The following is an 18,014-nucleotide window of genomic DNA, read 5'->3' as shown; positions in this document are numbered from 1 at the left end:
TTAAACTCCATAAAAGTCTATAATCAATACACCTCCATTTATCTGTGAGACAGGTCAATCGTACCAATATTCACAATAAAAAATAATACTCTTAGCTTAAAAATGAATAATTTTTCATGAATGACCCAAATAAGAGATCGGTCACACAAAATACGACCCGTGAGACCGTCTCACACAAGTTTTTACTTTTTTGTATTTGTATCCAAAAAAAATAATAGTTTTTTGTGTATATTTGTATTAACATTGCTATGTAAATTAATATATTTTTATTTGATTTTAAAAATAATATAAATAAATGCTAAATATCCCCCATTTCAATTATTTCAACGAGGGAATTTTTTTAAACTATTTGTGTGAAAACTGTAGTTTCTCTATATATAATATGTGTGATTTTTTTTAATGTAAAAATAAAAATTTAAATATATGTAAAAATTTAATTAATTAAAATGTCAATACAAATACATGCAACGTCAGCCAAGTTCACTAACCCTCTTTGCAAGAAAGAGAATCGCATAGAGATTTATTGATCTTCTTTGCAAATCTGAAACAGAGGAAAGCAAGATTTGCCTAATTCTGAAACCTCGAGAATCCATCGACATGTCTTCTTCGCGTGACAAGAAACCCTCAAGTAGCCGGGCCGGTGGTATCCGAACCCTTTCCGATTTGAACCGCTCCTCCGCACATGATTCCGACAGCGATTCCGATGCACCCCAGGAGTTTTACACTGGCGGTGAAAAGAGGTCGCTTTTAGATTGCCCAATTGAAAACAAAAACCTAGACTAATGTTACTTGATAGCGTATGATATGATTTCTTTGTTGATTTTATTCTAAAATTGGTTTTTATTTGAATTTGAACCGGATTAGATTGGGTAGGGCACTTTCGACAATTCGAGCTTTTTATGTTATTATCGCTTCTGAATTCAGGAATTGATCTGATATCAAAATCTCGATTTAGTACGACTTTCATGTAATTAGACTTTTTTGCGAGTTAGGGTCGTGGGTCATGATGGGCAAGAGACGTAGTTTTGATATAGCTTCGGATGGAAATATGCTTCCTTGTTTTCTCCGTTTTTGGTCTATTTGGTTTTTTGTACTGCTGCATTACTGATGGGCCTACTATGTTATCAGTGCAAAACACAGGCTTCGAAGTTAATGTTTATATTTCTATGCTGTCCGCTTAGGTAGTTTGGAGTGGGGAGAATTATTCATTTTCTCTGGCACTCAATATGTGGTCGTTGTGCATATTTGTTTTCCCTTCTATTGTATTTGGGAGTTTTTGGGATGAATATATTGAAATGATCAGTTAGCAGTGAAGAGAGGAATTAAAGAGACTACTCGGCTGTCTTGATGATATTTCCCATAACTATCCCCTTGAATTTTCTGTTTGCCTTGCAAGGTGGCACAATTTTGTTTGAGTTTTCTGTTTTTCGTTTTCACTTTTGTAGCATAGCTTGATGGTTTTTCTGTCCTGTAGATTTTTTTTTCTTCTGTTGTCTAACGCGTGATTAATCATCTGACTTGATTATCATTTTACTTTTAGTGGTATGCTTGTCCAAGGTCCGTCAAAAGGCCACGATGTGGACTCAATATTTGACCAAGCTAGGCAATTGGGTGGAGTGCCAGGATCCTTGGAAAGTCTTCAACCTTCTTCAAGTTCAAGAAGCTTTACTGGGACAGGAAGATCACTCTCGGGCGAAACTGTTCAGCCTGTGCCTCAGCAGCCGGAGTCAGTCGTTCACAACATTGTTTTCTGGAGAAATGGTTTCACTGTTGATGATGGCCCTTTGAGGAGGTTGGATGACCCTGAAAATGCTCCTTTTCTGGAGGTATCAAGCAATGTAGATGAAAAAATGGTTATTGATGCAAGAATTAATCAAAAGAGGAAACTTTTGAGCTACATTATTTGTTTTGTTTTTGCACGTTTTCAGAATTTGTTCTTACTTTCACTAAATATAGAATAGGCACCATTAATCCACCAAATTCCTGATGTTTATGTTCAAAAGTTGAGGGCCCGTTTATGGTTGTGACGGTGTCTAGTAATATCCTGTTGCAGAGTATCAGAAAATCTGAGTGCCCCAAAGAGCTGGAACCTGCTGACAGGAGAGCCTCTGTTCATGTTAACCTCATAAGGAGGGAAGAGAACCGCCCTGTGAGTGCAAACCGACTCATTTTATGTGTTCCATTCGCTCCAATACTCTTTTTTTTTTAATTGAAAAGCGCATGAGCTGTTTGTTTTTATTTTTCTTTAAGAAAGAAAAGATATTCTCTTCTTGTCAGTTTAAATATAGGTGCAAACAAGAAACAAAAATCATCAAAGGCCTTTAGATATACTGAAAATTAGAAAAATTATATAACCCAAATCACTTAATGTTATTGGTTAGCTTTCATCTAGAGAAGGCATGCAATTTCAAAGCCTACCGACCCTCTTCATTTTTGAATGCTATGTTGCAAATCATTGGAGCCCTATCATCTTTGAGTAGGCAAATGCTTATACTTTTCAAGTTTTTATGTATTTAGTTATTCTGTCTTATATGAAAGCTTCTTCAGAATCGAAACTCTTTCCTGATTCTGTTCCATTTTTTCTTGGTTTATTACGTTTAAAAAAACTCCATGTCTACTACTACAGAAAACTCCATGTCCGAACCTTTGTGGTCTAACTGAACATGAATGGGTGTGCATTTCCGACGACTCCTACATTTAAGTTGCATTGTATGCTGTTTCCCCATCCCATCCTAAATGCAAATGCATCCGTTCTTCAGAAAGCTAATTTTTTAGGAGGATTTGGGACAGTTAAGAAGTGGATTTATCAAGTCAAGGAAGTAAAAATATGTGAAGTCAAAGTAAAGAACCCAATTCAAGCAAAAGGCACTTGTGTTTTTTCTTCACCTTGTCCTCTGCTCATACCTTTGTGTTTCATCGCAAATTTTGTAGTGTTTCATGACTTTGAAACATGTTAGATTCAAATCTTGGTGATTGTGTGTGACAATGTGCGTGTAGAACTCATTGAAGAAAAGTTATATAACATTTCTGTAAGTACTTGCAGGAAATAGAGGCACCTCGTGTTCCATTTCAAGGTGTTGGAAGAACTCTAGGTAGTAGCTCTGCAACTGAACCCGTTCCTGAGACAACTGGACTTTCTACCCTCCATGGTGCTCCATCCCCTTCACCGGGACTTGTGGTGGATAGATCTCAACCATCCACTGCAATTCAACTTAGGCTTGCTGATGGAACCCGTATGGTTGCACACTTCAATCACCACCACACAATAGCTGATATCCGATCCTTCATTGATGCATCTAGGACCGGAGGATCCAGAACCTATCAGTTGCAGAGTGTTGGATTTCCTCCGAAAATCCTCAGCGATCACTCCCAGACGATTGAACAAGCTGGTTTGCTGAATTCAGTTGTTATTCAGAAATCCTGAATAGCTAATTAAATTCAATTGTGCCTCATTCATCTGAAAGCCAAACGTAATCTGAAAGATACTTTTAAAGATACTGTTTAAATTAAGGTCAGGACTTTGAGTTGCAGCAGGGTGTGACACTGTTTCTGGATTTGCATTTGTGCTCATCATCCTGCCATTTTTCTTGAACCTGTGTTCTTGGTTGTCTGTGTACAATATATATTTCCAGCTAAGGATCTGGTGAAAGTCGTCAACGAAGACTATTTTATGATGTTATTGCGACAAATTTATATATTGCTTTCCCTTCATTGATTGAAGATTCATGTTGTTCGCCGGAAGTGTAATGATTTTGGAAAGGGCTTGATATGCTCCTACGTTTGCAGGTTATTTTGAAGGAACGCTGGTATATCAAATTATAAAAATAATAAAATTTGAGTTTGAATAGCTCCTCCCACGCATCACAACCAGTCACTGTGATGGCTTCCTTCCATCTGAAGATTTTTAATTAGTTTTTTACTTTTTTCTCTACGTGCACTGATGCAAATGTAAAAAAAGAATATTTCATCCTTGTTTTTTGGGGGCTTATATTGTTAAATTTTACTTTTAATTCTTCAAAAGATCAAATCATGTAACCCTAAGAACATGATCCGTGGCATAGAGAGGCATCTAACATCGGTAATAGTTCTTCTCCACTCAAAGTGGATTAAATTAGAGGGAAAAAAGATGGCATGTCGGCCAAAAGAGATACCCTCAAATTGTAGCATCCTTCCTTCAAGATATTTTTTTATATAAAAACCCTGTGGAGTTTCGATGGACAAGGGTCCCCCCAATTTATACCAATCATCTACCAAAGAATATTTGCTTATATCGAGAGAAGAAACCAAACACCACCTTGCAAGCTAGTGGAGTTTTGTCTTTTACGAGTCTTGTCATGCAAAAAGCATACAATAGACCGATGGCCCTTTTGTTGCATAATCCATAAGCTACATATTGCAAATGACAAAATCATGCTAAGCCGTAATGGAACGAGACCAACTAGTTTTCGGGCATTTTAGATTGGTTTACTCATTTAGTTCAAATATTTTCTTGAGTAATGAAAATTCATTATTCCTAGACAGTTTTATGAAATTTCAAAAAAAAATAAAAAAAATTCATTGATGCTAAAACCTAAAAGGCATGAATTTGGTTTACTTTCGATTGTTACATGACTTCAGCTTAATTTTTGTTCAGCTAAAATGTATTAGGACAATCAGAAGGTTATGCTATTTTTCAATAAAATGTGAAACATTGATCACCAGGACTGTGCCACCAACCATGGTGAATATATTATTTCTCCAGTAAAACATTGCCTAAACTAATTGTTTTGTACTTTGGAAGAATGTCTGTTTGCTGCGCTATATCACCAACAATATAGTCTCCAGATGTATATATTTGAAATATACAACAGTTTGTAAAAGAGAACTGAAATAATAAAAGAATGATTTTAATGGGATAATCACATAATCAATAACTGATGTCTGTAATAATAAAACCACATGAAGCTTTATTTTTACTGTCATAATCATTCAAATAAGTGTCCAAAGGGAAGAGATCTATATATTAATACCCTGTATAAAAATCAAATCAACTTGTGTTTATGATTCATTGGGACACTTTATATATATATATATATATATATATAAAATACCAGTATATATATTTTATGTTTGTTTCCACCCACTGAGCATCATCCTATAGAAAGGGGTTTCTCTTTCTCGTAATCTTGATAAAAGTGTAGATTTTCTTAGTTTAACTCAAAAGGTTGATACTTAATAAGGATCGGGTACTAATTGTGGCTTCATTTGGAGGAAAAAAAGAAAGTAAAGTACTAAAACAAATAATTCATGATTATGTTAACTTATTGAAGTCAAAAGGTTGGAAACATCCGTGCATACAAATTTATAATATATTGAAACAGACAAAACATCTTATTAAATCTTTTCAAATTTGATTAATACTTTGATGACTACTAGCTCTTTTGTGTAAATGAAGAAATATTGATGATAATGCCAAATCGCAATAAATAATTAAATTTAAATGTTTATCAAAATCTATAATAGAATGCAATTGATTGATTTTTTTAGCTATATATAGAAATTCTAATAACATAAATTTTGATTTTTTAACATGTTAATTAGATTAGATTTGATTAGATTAGATTAACATTAGCCAAATAACAATTACATGAAAAATTTACTCGTGGTTGTGACATGCATCTATAGGCGTTGTTTTAAGGTAATTTCTTTTCTTTTCTCATTTTCTTTGCCGTGATAGTGGCGCAGAGGCAAACTGTGATGGACGTGACACAAAGCAAAATACAAACTTACGACAAAAACTTTATTGGAATAAACCCTAGCTAGCTTTCCCTATATTTGATTAAGTACAAAATAATATAATATACCTCTATATCTATTTTTTAAAAAATGTGAATGTACTTGTATAAGGCCACCCACATTGGTTGGTTAATGGGTGGTAATATTAATTTTCGCCCACCAATATGGGCGCAAGAATTAATAATCTTGGCTGACATGGCAGCCAAGAAATTCATCAGAATGAACGGCGTTATTTCGAAATTTGCAACGGTTTTTCATAAACCATCGCAACTTTGCGACGGTTTTTCGTAAACCGTCGCAAAGTGAAAAGCGTCTGTTTTTTTTTAAAAAACGGTCGCTATTTGCGACGGTTTTTTAACACCCGTCGCTATGTGCAAAACCGTCACTAATTATCACCAACGGCTATTTTCAAACGGCAAAATTATGCACCAACGGCTATATTCGATTATCGTAATTCGTTTTCTTTGTATTTTGTGTTTTTTTTAAAGAGATTGTGTTGAATAATATTTTAAATAAAAGAGTCCAACTTTTTTTTCATTTCTTAATAATATTTTAATGAATATTAGAATTAAGTTATTTTTAAAATAATAATACTATTTATTTTTAGTAATATTTGTTGTAAAATTTTAAAAATATTAGAAAGATATTGAAATATTAAAAATAAAAAAAAATGAGTAAGTGGACAGTGGGACCCATAAATAATGAAAGTTGAAATTAAATGAATGTGGGTGTGTGTTAATAATGGGGAAGTGTTAATGTAATGAATATGTGGCTCGTGGACCCCATCATTTTTGATGAGATGGAGAGTTATTAACATGAATTAATTCCGACGGATGCGGATGCCCTAACAAGCAGCTGTAAATTATACCCTTTTTAACTCATTTTAATAAAATAACAATAATAAATAAATAATATATATATTGTTAGAAATTTTTCTCAAAAATCATGTTTTGCACGTATATAAACATGATATATAATATGCGGAAGCGGATCGAGAATTACCTCCGGCCATTGAAAATTTTTTATTTCTCTGAGTTCCTTATGGTTGAAGCCTTCTAAGCACTTCACGTTCTCCGTAGATGGTGTATATTTCTTATGAGATGTGTGTGCTTAGGGACCTCAATCGTTGCTATTTATAGGCATCTCATATCATCAACGAGAAAATTTGGGAGCATGAATTTCAAAAGAAGATTCGTGTACGTAACTTAATTTTCTTGGTCGTCGCCAATTTCAATTTGTACACGCTATGTGTCACGTTTTTCTTACATTCTCCTACTTGACACATATATCTCATTTACCATAGGAGAAAATAAAATACATGAATCATGGCGATAGGTTATCTAAAAGAGATTATTATCTTCCATGTATCACAATGTATTATATCTCTCAAATAACTTAATGAATAAACCCTATATTTATTCGAGGTCCAACTTTATCGATATTTCTCGAATAACTGAATGTGTGAACAACAAATATGAGAAAATATCACATCATAGTTTCATTAAATTTGTTCTTACAACAAAATTACGTAAAGGAACCAAGTCCCATTCTTTCTGTATGATTCTTAAATTTCAATGGTGGCATGCCTTTAGTCAAAGGATCTGCAATCATCAATTCAGTGCTAATGTGCTCGATAAGTAACTTCTTATCTTTAACACGTTCTCTTATGGCTAAATACTTAATGTCGATGTGCTTGCTTCGACTACCACTTTTGTTATTTTTAGCCATAAAACAGCAGCTGAATTGTCACAATATATTCTTAATGGCCTAGATATAGAATCCATAATTCTAAGCCCTGAAATGAAACTCTTCAACCATACACCATGTGAGGTTGCCTCAAAACAAGCTACGAACTCAGCTTCCATAGTGGAAGTAGCAGTCAATGTCTGTTTCGCACTCCTCCAAGATACAGCTCCACCAGCTAGCATGAAAATATATCCTGAAGTGGATTTTCTTGAATCAATGCAGCCAGCGTAGTCTGAATCAGAGTAGCCTATTACTTCCCAATTCTTAGTTCGTCTGAACATAAGCATATAATCTTTGGTCCCTTGAAGGTACCTCATTACTTTCTTTGCAGCTTTCCAGTGATCTAAACCTGGATTACTCTGATATCTTCCCAACATCCCAACAATAAATGCAGTGTCAGGTCTAGTGCAAACCTGAGCATACATCAAGCTTCCAACAACAGAAGTATAAGGAATGTTTTTCATTTGTTCCCGCTCTAGATCATTCTTTGGGCATTGGCTCAAATTGAATTTATCGCCTTTCACAACGGGAGCTATACTTGGTGAACAATCTTTCATCCGATATCTCTCTAAAACTTTGTTGATATAGGTTTCTTGAGACAGACCTATAATTCCTCGAATTCTGTCTCTATGTATCTTAATGCCAATCACATAAGATGCATCACCCATATCCTTCATATCAAAGTTTTTAGAGAGAAATTGTTTCACCTTATATAACAAACCCTTATAATTGGTTGCAAGTAATATATCATCCACATATAGAATAAGGAAACAAATCTTACTCCCACTGACCTTCTGGTATATACATTGATCCATGAGGTTCTCAACGAATCCAAATGAAGAGATAACATCATGAAATTTTAAATACCATTGACGGAAAGCTTGTTTCAATCCATATATAGATTTCTTAAGCTTACATACCAATTGCTCACCATTACTAGAGAAGAATCCTACAGGTTGCTTCATATAAACATCTTCCTCTAGTTCTCCATTGAGAAAAGCTGTTTTCACATCCATTTGTTGTAAATCCAAGTCAAAATGTGCAACTAATGCTAGAATGATACGAAGAGAATCTTTTTTAGATACAGGAGAAAAAGTCTCCTTATAATCGATTCCTTCCTGTTGACTGAATCCTTTAGCAACGAGTCTTGCTTTATACCTTTCAATGTTGCCTAATGAGTCTTTCTTTGTTTTGAAGACCCATTTACATCCAATGGCTCTTACACCATCAGGCAACTGAACAAGATCCCAGATTCCATTAACTGCCATAGAATTCATCTCTTCTTTCATAGCATTAAACCATAGTTTTGACTCATTACAACTCATGGCTTGTGAAAACGTTTCAGGATCATTTTCGGCTCCGATGTTAAAATTCGATTCTTGTAAATACACAACATAATCACTAGATATAGTTGATCTTCTAATTCTAGTAGATCTCCTTAGGTTGTTTGGTTGATCAACAATTTCTTGTTGTTCTTCATTAACAACTCGATCTACTGGATTTTCATCAGCAATTTGTGTAACTTCAGTAAGTGGTTGTCTAACACCCATTTGGTCTTGAGGGATGTGGATAACGACCAATCTGTCATTTGAATAAGAGGGTTGTGCATTAATGTGATCATTCTCAAAAAATATGTCATGATCACTCCCACTAATTAATTCATTTTCAAGAAATTTTGCATTTCTTGATTCCACAATTCTAGTATTGTGAGATGGACAATAGAATCTGTAGCCTTTGGATTTTTCGGCATACCCAATGAAATATCCACTTATAGTTCTTGGGTCTAGTTTCTTTTCATGTGGGTTGTAAACTCTTATTTCAGAAGGACAACCCCAAATGCGTATATGTTGCAAACTCGGTTTCCAACCTTTAAATAACTCAAATGACGTCTTTGAGACAGCCTTAGTTGGAACTCGATTTAATATATACACAGCTGTCTTAAGAGCTTCAGTCCACAAGGATTTGGGAAGTTTAGTGCTACTAAACATGCTCCTCACCATGTCCAATAATGTTCAGGTTTCTCCTCTCAGCTACGCCATTTTGGTCCGGAGAACCAGGCATAGTATATTGGGCAACAATCCCATGTTCTTGGAGAAACTTCGCAAACGGACCAGGTGCCTGTCCATTCTCAGTGTATTTACCGTAATATTCTCCACCTCTATCAGTTCTCACGATCTTAATATGTTTTCCACATTGCTTCTCCACTTCAGCCTTAAAAACCTTAAAGGCTTCAAGTGTTTCGTTTTTATTATGAAGCATGTAGATATACATGTATCGTGAATAATCATCAATGAAAGAGATAAAGTATTTCGGACTTTGCATGTCCATATCTGGACAACATATATCTGAATGTATGATTTTTAATATTTCTGTACTCCTCTTGGCACCCTTTTTAGACTTATTGGTTTGCTTTCCCTTAATGCAGTACACACAAGTCTCAAAATCAGTAAAATCTAAAGTACTGAGTACTCCATCATTTACTAATATTTTAATTCTCTCTATGGAGATGTGTCCCAATCTCCGATGTCACAATATAGAGGAATCTTCATTTATAACACATCTTTTAATACCTCCTTGAACATGCATAGTGGTGTTATTATTTTGTAAAGAAATAGAGAAAAGACCATCAACCATTGTACCATTTCCAATAAGATTTGATTTATAAAACAAATTTATTGATTTATTCAAAAACTGAAATGAATAATCAAGGTGTACAAGTTTTGAAATCTAAAATTAAATTCCTATAAAAACTAGGAACGTAAAAAGTTTTTTCCAATTTTAAAATATAACCACTATTCAACACTAGACAGCAAGTCTCAATAGCCTCCACATGCGAAGACATCTTGTTTCCTGAATAGATGCTTCGCTCATTTTCTATTGGCTTCCTTAGGTTTTGCATACCCTGCAAGGTATTTGTAACATGGATTGTAGAACCAGAATCAATCCACCATGTGTTACAAATATTATTAACTATATTATATTCATAACAGACAAATGAAGTAGGAATACATTTCTTTTCAAGCCAATCCTTAAATTTATTACAATCCTTCTTTATGTGTCCCTGCTTTTTACAGAAGAAACACTTGGATTCTTTCTTAATGTCAGGTTGAGGTGGAATTATTCCTGTCCCTTTTCCCTTGACTTTGACTTGCTTCTTGTACTTTCCTTGCGTGGTCATAAATACATTATCACTCGTTTCCATCAACAACATTCCTTCCTCTTGAACACACATGGTCATTAATTCATTGATTGACCATTTATCCTTATGTGTGTTGTAAGAAATTTTGAAGGGTCCATATTGCTGTGGAAGAGTGCATAAAATGTAGTGCACAAGAAAAGTCTCAGACATTTCCACTTCAAGTGTCTTGAGCCGAGCCGCCATGTCCCGCATTTTCATGATGTGTTCTCGCACACCTCTCACACTGGTGAGCCTTAATGAAGAGAATTCCATAATTAGGGTACTGGCAAGTGCTTTATCTGAAGACTGAAACTGTTCATCAATAGCCTTCAGTAATTCTCTGACATTATTATGCTGATCGACAGAACCACGCATACCAGCAGAGATTTTGGTCTTTATGAACATTACGCAGATTCGATTAGATCGCTCCCATTTTTCACAAAGATCAACATCATCCGGAATGTTGTTTTCAGTAATAGCAGATGGTTCGTCTTTCCGTATAGCATAATCAATATCCATCCACCCCAATTGAAGAAGAATTCTTTCTTTCCAAATTTTATAATTATCGCCCTTTAGATCGGAAATGTCACATTTCATATCAGAAAAACTCGCAGGTTGCATAACTTCACAAAATATAATATGCTTAAAATTTTGAGACAATATCATGTTTTACCAATGTAATTCATGTTTTTAAAAAATCTAGTGACATAAAATTTGTCTGTGGGCTAAAATTTTAATTCAATAAGATTTTTCTATAACTTTACGATAAAACTATCAAAATGTATTTTTCTTAACTCCTGTGGGTAAATTAAGAAAAATATAATTTGATATTTTAACCTAATTAGTTATATAAATATAATAAAAATTTCTGTGGGAAAAAATTTATTATGTCTATATAATTAATTACAATTGTTGTCCATTATGTGATCCAAATCCTCTTAATGTATAATTTTTCATAATTAAGGATGTTGTGACTATTCCTCAATTATTTAAAATTATACCGTTCACCGGACAAAATTTTGGCTTTACTTAATGCTTTATATAATAATTATTTCGCAATCAACACTTTCCAAGAGTGCTCCCAGGAAAGATAGGTAGGGCTAAGGCCCTTTAAATACCTAACTCCTAGACAGAGCAACATTCCTCAGGGAGACCAGTGGCTAGTCAAGGCAATTTAAACCGATCTATGAAGAACTCCCTCGGATCATGTTTTCTTACGTCACATTATAATTATTATTCAACTTAATTATCCACATTTATGTGAATCTTTATAAGCCTAAATTTTTCATTAAATAACTTTATATTCACATTTTTACTTAATATGAACAAATATGTTTCCCATCAGTTTTTCTCTTCAATCAGAGTAGTGATAAAGTGAGGATCACATTTACGTGAAAATGTGGGCTCCTCATCAGTTTTTCTCTTTTATCAGAGTAGTGATAAAGTGAGAATTATTTGTTCATTTGTGAACATCTGAAATATTTTAAAATTTTATATTCACATCTTACTTGATATGTTCATTTCAAATTATAAACAACTCAATATAATTTAATATGAACATAATGTGAATTTTGATTTACCAAAAAAAATTTTCAATACAATTTGCATTTAAAAAAAAACTTCAAAATAAATGCAAATATAATATTAAATTTGCAGGTCCATATCAAATAAATATCCATAATATTTGACACAATATCTAACATGCAAAAATAATTTCTTAAAATGTATTGAAAATTGCATCGAACTTCAAATTATTTTAATGTGTACAAATTATTTAACCAAATGTTATATGTATACCGAATTAAACATATAACCTAATAACACATTAATCATTATTTATTAATTAATTATTATTATTAAATAATAATAATAATAATAATTAAAAAACATTACCGAGAATTGACAATTTTGTCAATTTTCGTGGGTCTCACATTTAATTTAATTTTTTAAAAAAAAAATTAAAATAATATAAAATTTGCATGCATTTAATTTTTCTGATGACTTTACGTGGCATGTTGGATTCAATCACAAAGGCATTTGATAATGGTTCAATCACGCATGGATTTTATAATTGATTCAATCACAAAGGCATCTTCATTATATCGATCATCTTCATTCTCTCTGGAATAAAATTTTCCCTTCGTCTGAAAATTTCTTTTCTCAAAAAATTTTCAGAAATCAGAAAACGTAATATTTTCATCTTCAAGATGCAGCCGAGAACAAATTCCAGGTAAGTTTCATATACAAAAGCTTCAAAAGAAATTTTATGATATCGCGTATTTTTCAGAAAACAAATTTTCAAGGTAAAGGTATCACTGACTCTGATACCAAATGTTAGAAATTTTTTTCAAAAATCATGTTTTGCACGTATATAAACATGATATATAATATACGGAAGCGGATCGAGAATTACCTCCGGCCATTGAAAATTTTTGATTTCTCTGAGTTCCTTATGGTTGAAGTCTTCTAAGCACTTCACGTTCTCCGTAGATGGTGTATATTTCTTATGAGATGTGTGTGCTTAGAGATCTCAATCGTTGCTATTTATAGGCATCTCATACCATAAACGAGAAAATTTGGGAGCATGAATTTCAAAAGAAGATTCGTGTACGTAACTTAATTTTCTTGGCCGTCGTCAATTTCAATTTGTACACGCTATGTGTCACGTTTTTCTTATATATATATATATATATATATATTGATGAATTTAGGTGACATATATCTAATCTAACCTTTAAAAAATCTGCTTTTTCTTAATTACAACGCCAGCAAAATCTACGTACTAATGAAGCTGAGCCCTGAATGCTAAGTCTGCCTAAACTTTGAGTCTACGCCTGTTCAAGTTAGTAACGCAATTGATTCGATCAAGAACTGACATATATAAGCATTATTCTGAATTTAATTTCTTGTCAAATGTCGTTTAATTTGGATTTGTAACTTGAAAAGAAATCAAGAAATCTAATGTACCTGCGTTTTTTATAAAACCAAATAACATTTAAATATTGAAATATTTTTCAAACCCTTTGAAAAATAACCATAGCGCTTTCATATAATAAGTAGAAATAAATAAACAATATAGCTATTAAAACAATATAGGTATATGCATTTATTTAATATGCAATCATATATTTTGAGCAGAAACAAAAATGTTCATATGTAGCTAGCTGTTGACGCACAGAAGGAGAAGGCCGAAAAGAGATTCGTCGAGTCGGTGTAATAAGTTTAAAATTAAATGGAGAGAGGTTGGAGACAAGCTAAGGAGACGGCTGCCCCACAGCCACAAACTCTCAGTTTTTTAGAGTATATATGCTGTTTTGTTTTTTCATCATTTCTCACAGAAAATGTATTTGCTTCTTTCGACTTTTTATTACTTTACAAACACAACAATCTCCCCAGCATGGGAGGAAGAATATTTATCTATTTACAAAAATAATTCAATTTTGTAACTGACGGAAAGTTTGAAATGTAATTAAAATTCGCTGTATCAGTAAGTAAATCGGTGTAACTTTTAAAATTTGTGATTATATTGTAATAGTTTTAGTTATTATTTGGATAATGATTATATAATTATATTAAATATATAATTTGTATGAGTTGATGAGTGAATTTTTTAATTTTTGAAAGTGAATATTTTGAATTTTTTAAATGTAGATATTAAATGAAAATATATCATATTTCCTAAATATATAGACATATTTTTATAAAAATCAATTAGTGTCGCACAATACACGAAATTCTATTAGTACAAATAAGATGTTGAACAAAGTATATGGAAAAACAGGACAGATAGCTATGTGTAAAATCAACAAATCAGTATAGTGAATCAAAACAGTATTATAATACTTAATTAAATCAAACCAAGGCCTGTAGCTTGTACAGTTTCCTTAAAACATATTCGCCCCCTCCGGTATGTGCTCCGAGATTCAGCGGACGTCTGTTTCCCAGGATACAACGGGCAAACCAGCAGAGTTGCAACACAAAGCACTATGCTAGCGAACAAAAGCAGTACCTGAACTTTATCAGTGAACGAAGCAGAAGCAAAACAAGCAGAAGCAGTACTGCAGCAGAACAAGCAGAAGTACTGTAGCAGAACAGGAGTACTGTAGCAGAACAGGAGTACTGTAGCAGAACGAGCAGCAGTATTGTAGCAGAAGTACCACTGTAGCAGAACAGAAGTACTGTAGCAGAAGAAGCAGAAGAACTATAGCAGTAGGAGAAAGTGGATTTTTCGGTCTCTTTTTCTGGCCTTGGCACATCTCCTATTTATATATACCTATACAAGCCATACGAAAGGCCAAAGATTGTCATAAATATGCCTTTAAGATGGTAGATGAAGCACCAACAGTTGGGGAGATGAAGCACCAACATTTATGCCATGCGAAAGGTCTCAAGAGCATGTGAAAGGTCTCAACTGAAAAAAAATAACAAAAGATGACATAGACTGCTAGGCGATTTTTTGCCTTGATCGGTCCAACATTCGACGCACCCAGGTCGTGCTCGTACGATTGCACACAAGTCAAACCTTTTTTCCACTGCAAATCGGGCTCATGATTTGCACCCCCTGCGCCGGTGTGCGCGAGAGAGAGCCTCTTGACCAATCATTGTTACACCTCCATAAAGTGTAACACAATATAAACTTATCTATACCACTTCAATTTTTCAATGTGGAACAAAGCCACCTTTCTAAATTTTCATTCACTCAAATGAAAAACCCATAAGCCTAAAAGCCCATCTTTAATCCAACATAAGATTCTATAGCTTAATATTGAGATATAGATAGATATTAAAGCTCAAAGTTGAGGGCCTTCGATTTTGTAAAGAACAAATAAGGCAATGGAAATTTCCCACCCTGCTAAAAGACTAAATCGTTAAACGAAATATTAAATCACAAAAACCCGTGTTTGGATATAAAAAATGGGATGAATTTAGATTATGAATTTCTAGTATATAAATATCCACTCAAACTGTTATAATATAAAAAAATATTGTATATATATATATTTTGGGAATAAAATAATCTCATTCATTAATGGCCCATAGTAATAAAAATTTCCATATTTATATATAGACTTGAACCGATTAAAGCTAACATTTGGATTATAATAATGTGATTTTCCATTGAAATATGATGCTGTCATATTATCTAATGATTTGGGATATACGCAGAAAGTGAAGCAAGGATTAACCTAATTTTCAAATTGATAGATTGCATAACTTAATTTATTTCAAGTTATTATTCTAAATACATAAACGTCTTTTCACTAAATTTTTCCATCATTAGAGTTCACATTAATTATCCTGAAATACATTAATTGAATAAGATATCTATATTCGAACTCAAGTTTAAGACCATATTTGATAAATATTGTTGAATAAAAATTGAAATTTAATTAATATGGCAATTGGTGTTGCTTCAATTGAGCAAATTTCGGCTTTCGTATGCATGCCATCAGCTTATATAATTGAGGTTGTCCTAGGTCTTCAAAGACACCAAAAATCAACTCATCTCCCCTTGTGTTTTTTTCGTTGTTTCTATTGATGTTTTGCGCAGATCGCGGATAAAGTTCAAGTACTATTTTAATTCGTTAGTATAGTGATTTGTGTTAGGTCGCTAACAATTATCAGTCTTGATCCTCGAAACACATACCAGAGAAAGAATCTATTTTGAGGAAACATATTTGATACCCGGCCCCCATAAGGATCCGGGTCATGGACGACCCGGAGCATTAATTGGATAGCCCGAACCATAGTCAATATGCATAGTATTTTCCTTTGCAGTCGAGCATGGAGATGCCTTGGACATTCTCTTTCCGGGCAATCAAGAGCCTGGGCTCTCATGCGAGTTCCCGGGATCTTTCTACCGGGGCTATCTCGAGAATTGCACCACACTCGAGTATACGGATATGGGCAATCTTATCTGTCAGAACAATATGTATTTGGCGTGTTATATAAGTCATCAGAAAGTATGGACAACCGTCTTACCATACTTAGCAGGTGACACTGAAAACAAGGTAATGATGGAATTTACTACTATAAATAGCAGATATTATTCTCATTTACTGATTCTAGATTTTTGAACTCTCAAGCATACACACATATTCTCACATATATTGCTTGTGTTCTTGATTCTTCAACCCGCTGACTTAAGCATCGGAGTGGTTACGCCGGACACTCCTCCGGCACCCATTCACGAGTTCCTTTCTTGTTTGCAGGTATTATCGAGGCCATAACCTTCACTCAATTTCCTAAACATTTAATCACTTTCATTATCCGGTGGATTGCCCACATACCTCGTACCCGATTCATAGGGATAACATCAATATTTATTACATACCTCGTACCGGATTCATAGGTATTATGCACATATGATGTTTATATTTCTAATAACACACTGTTTTTGTTTGGAGGTCTGTCTATATCTATACGATACTATTTTCGTTTACTCACTACAAGAAATTTTTAAATCAACAACACCTCTACGTTTTTAACAACGGTTTTAGTTAAAACCGTTGTCGTAGAGCGTTTTTTTAAGCAAAAGAAAACAGTTTCATAAAATTGTTGTCTTTTTGAAGGAGCGTTTTTTAAACCGTCGCTATAATTAGCGGCGGTTTTAATAAACTGTCGCTACATTTAGCGACAGGTTAAGTTAATCCGTCACATGTTTTCATTTAGCGACTGTTTTACTAAACCCATCGCTAATATTAGCGACTGTTATAGCTTTACCGTCGCTAGATATAGCGACGGTCAAAGGACAAACCGTCGCAAATTTTAAATTTTGAAAATACCGCCATTATTAGCGACGATTTTACCAATAACCGTCGCACAATTTTCTATAAATACCGCAACTTTGGATCCATTTTCTTACCCCTCCCTCACAACACTTAAAATTTTTTTCTCTTACACAATTTTACCACTTCACAACACTTAAAATTTTTCTCTCTTACACGATTTTAGTTTCGATTTAATGTAAATTTTATCTTTTTAATTTTTGGTAAATTTTTAAGTGTTAGTTAAGATTAGCAATTATGTTATCATAGTAATATTGTAAGTTTGTTTAGATTTATTAAATTATTAAAAGTAAATTTTTTTTTATTTTACCGAAAATATTAGCGACGGAACCCATGATAAAACCGTCGCTAAAATAGCGACGGAATGCATGAACAAATTGTCGCTAATTTTAGCGACGGTTTATTAATTCCGTCGCTACATTTGGAGGCGACGGTTTTTAAATCTATCGCTAAATGGCGACGGTTTTACATAAATTCGTCGCTAATGTTGTAGGCGACGCAAATGGTTGCTACAACAACGGAAAAAA

General features: G+C 33.6%; 1 protein-coding gene across 1 annotated transcript; it reads left to right on the top strand.

The window, feature by feature from the left end:
- Window positions 1-480: 480 nt before the first annotated feature.
- On the top strand, window positions 481-3,720 carry LOC142542667 (plant UBX domain-containing protein 4-like). The gene is made up of 4 exons (XM_075649426.1): window positions 481-740; window positions 1,541-1,826; window positions 2,054-2,149; window positions 3,044-3,720. Exons 1-4 carry the CDS (start codon window positions 598-600, stop codon window positions 3,422-3,424), a joined length of 906 nt encoding a protein of 301 aa, XP_075505541.1. The 5' UTR covers window positions 481-597; the 3' UTR covers window positions 3,425-3,720.
- The last annotated feature ends 14,294 nt before the right edge of the window (window positions 3,721-18,014 follow it).

This window comes from Primulina tabacum, chromosome 4 (genome assembly GCF_025594145.1).
Source record: "Primulina tabacum isolate GXHZ01 chromosome 4, ASM2559414v2, whole genome shotgun sequence".
NCBI lineage: Eukaryota > Viridiplantae > Streptophyta > Magnoliopsida > Lamiales > Gesneriaceae > Primulina > Primulina tabacum.
Note: the sequence above shows the minus strand (reverse complement) of the source record. Positions and strands in the feature narration are given on the sequence as shown.

Bases quoted from the DNA above. Each gene is read 5' to 3' on its own strand.
- LOC142542667 (XM_075649426.1), top strand. From the start codon at position 598: ATGTCTTCTTCGCGTGACAAGAAACCCTCAAGTAGCCGGGCCGGTGGT. The intron at 741-1,540 runs GTCGCTTTTAGA...TTTTACTTTTAG, and splicing joins TACACTGGCGGTGAAAAGAG to TGGTATGCTTGTCCAAGGTC. The intron at 1,827-2,053 runs GTATCAAGCAAT...ATCCTGTTGCAG, and splicing joins AAAATGCTCCTTTTCTGGAG to AGTATCAGAAAATCTGAGTG.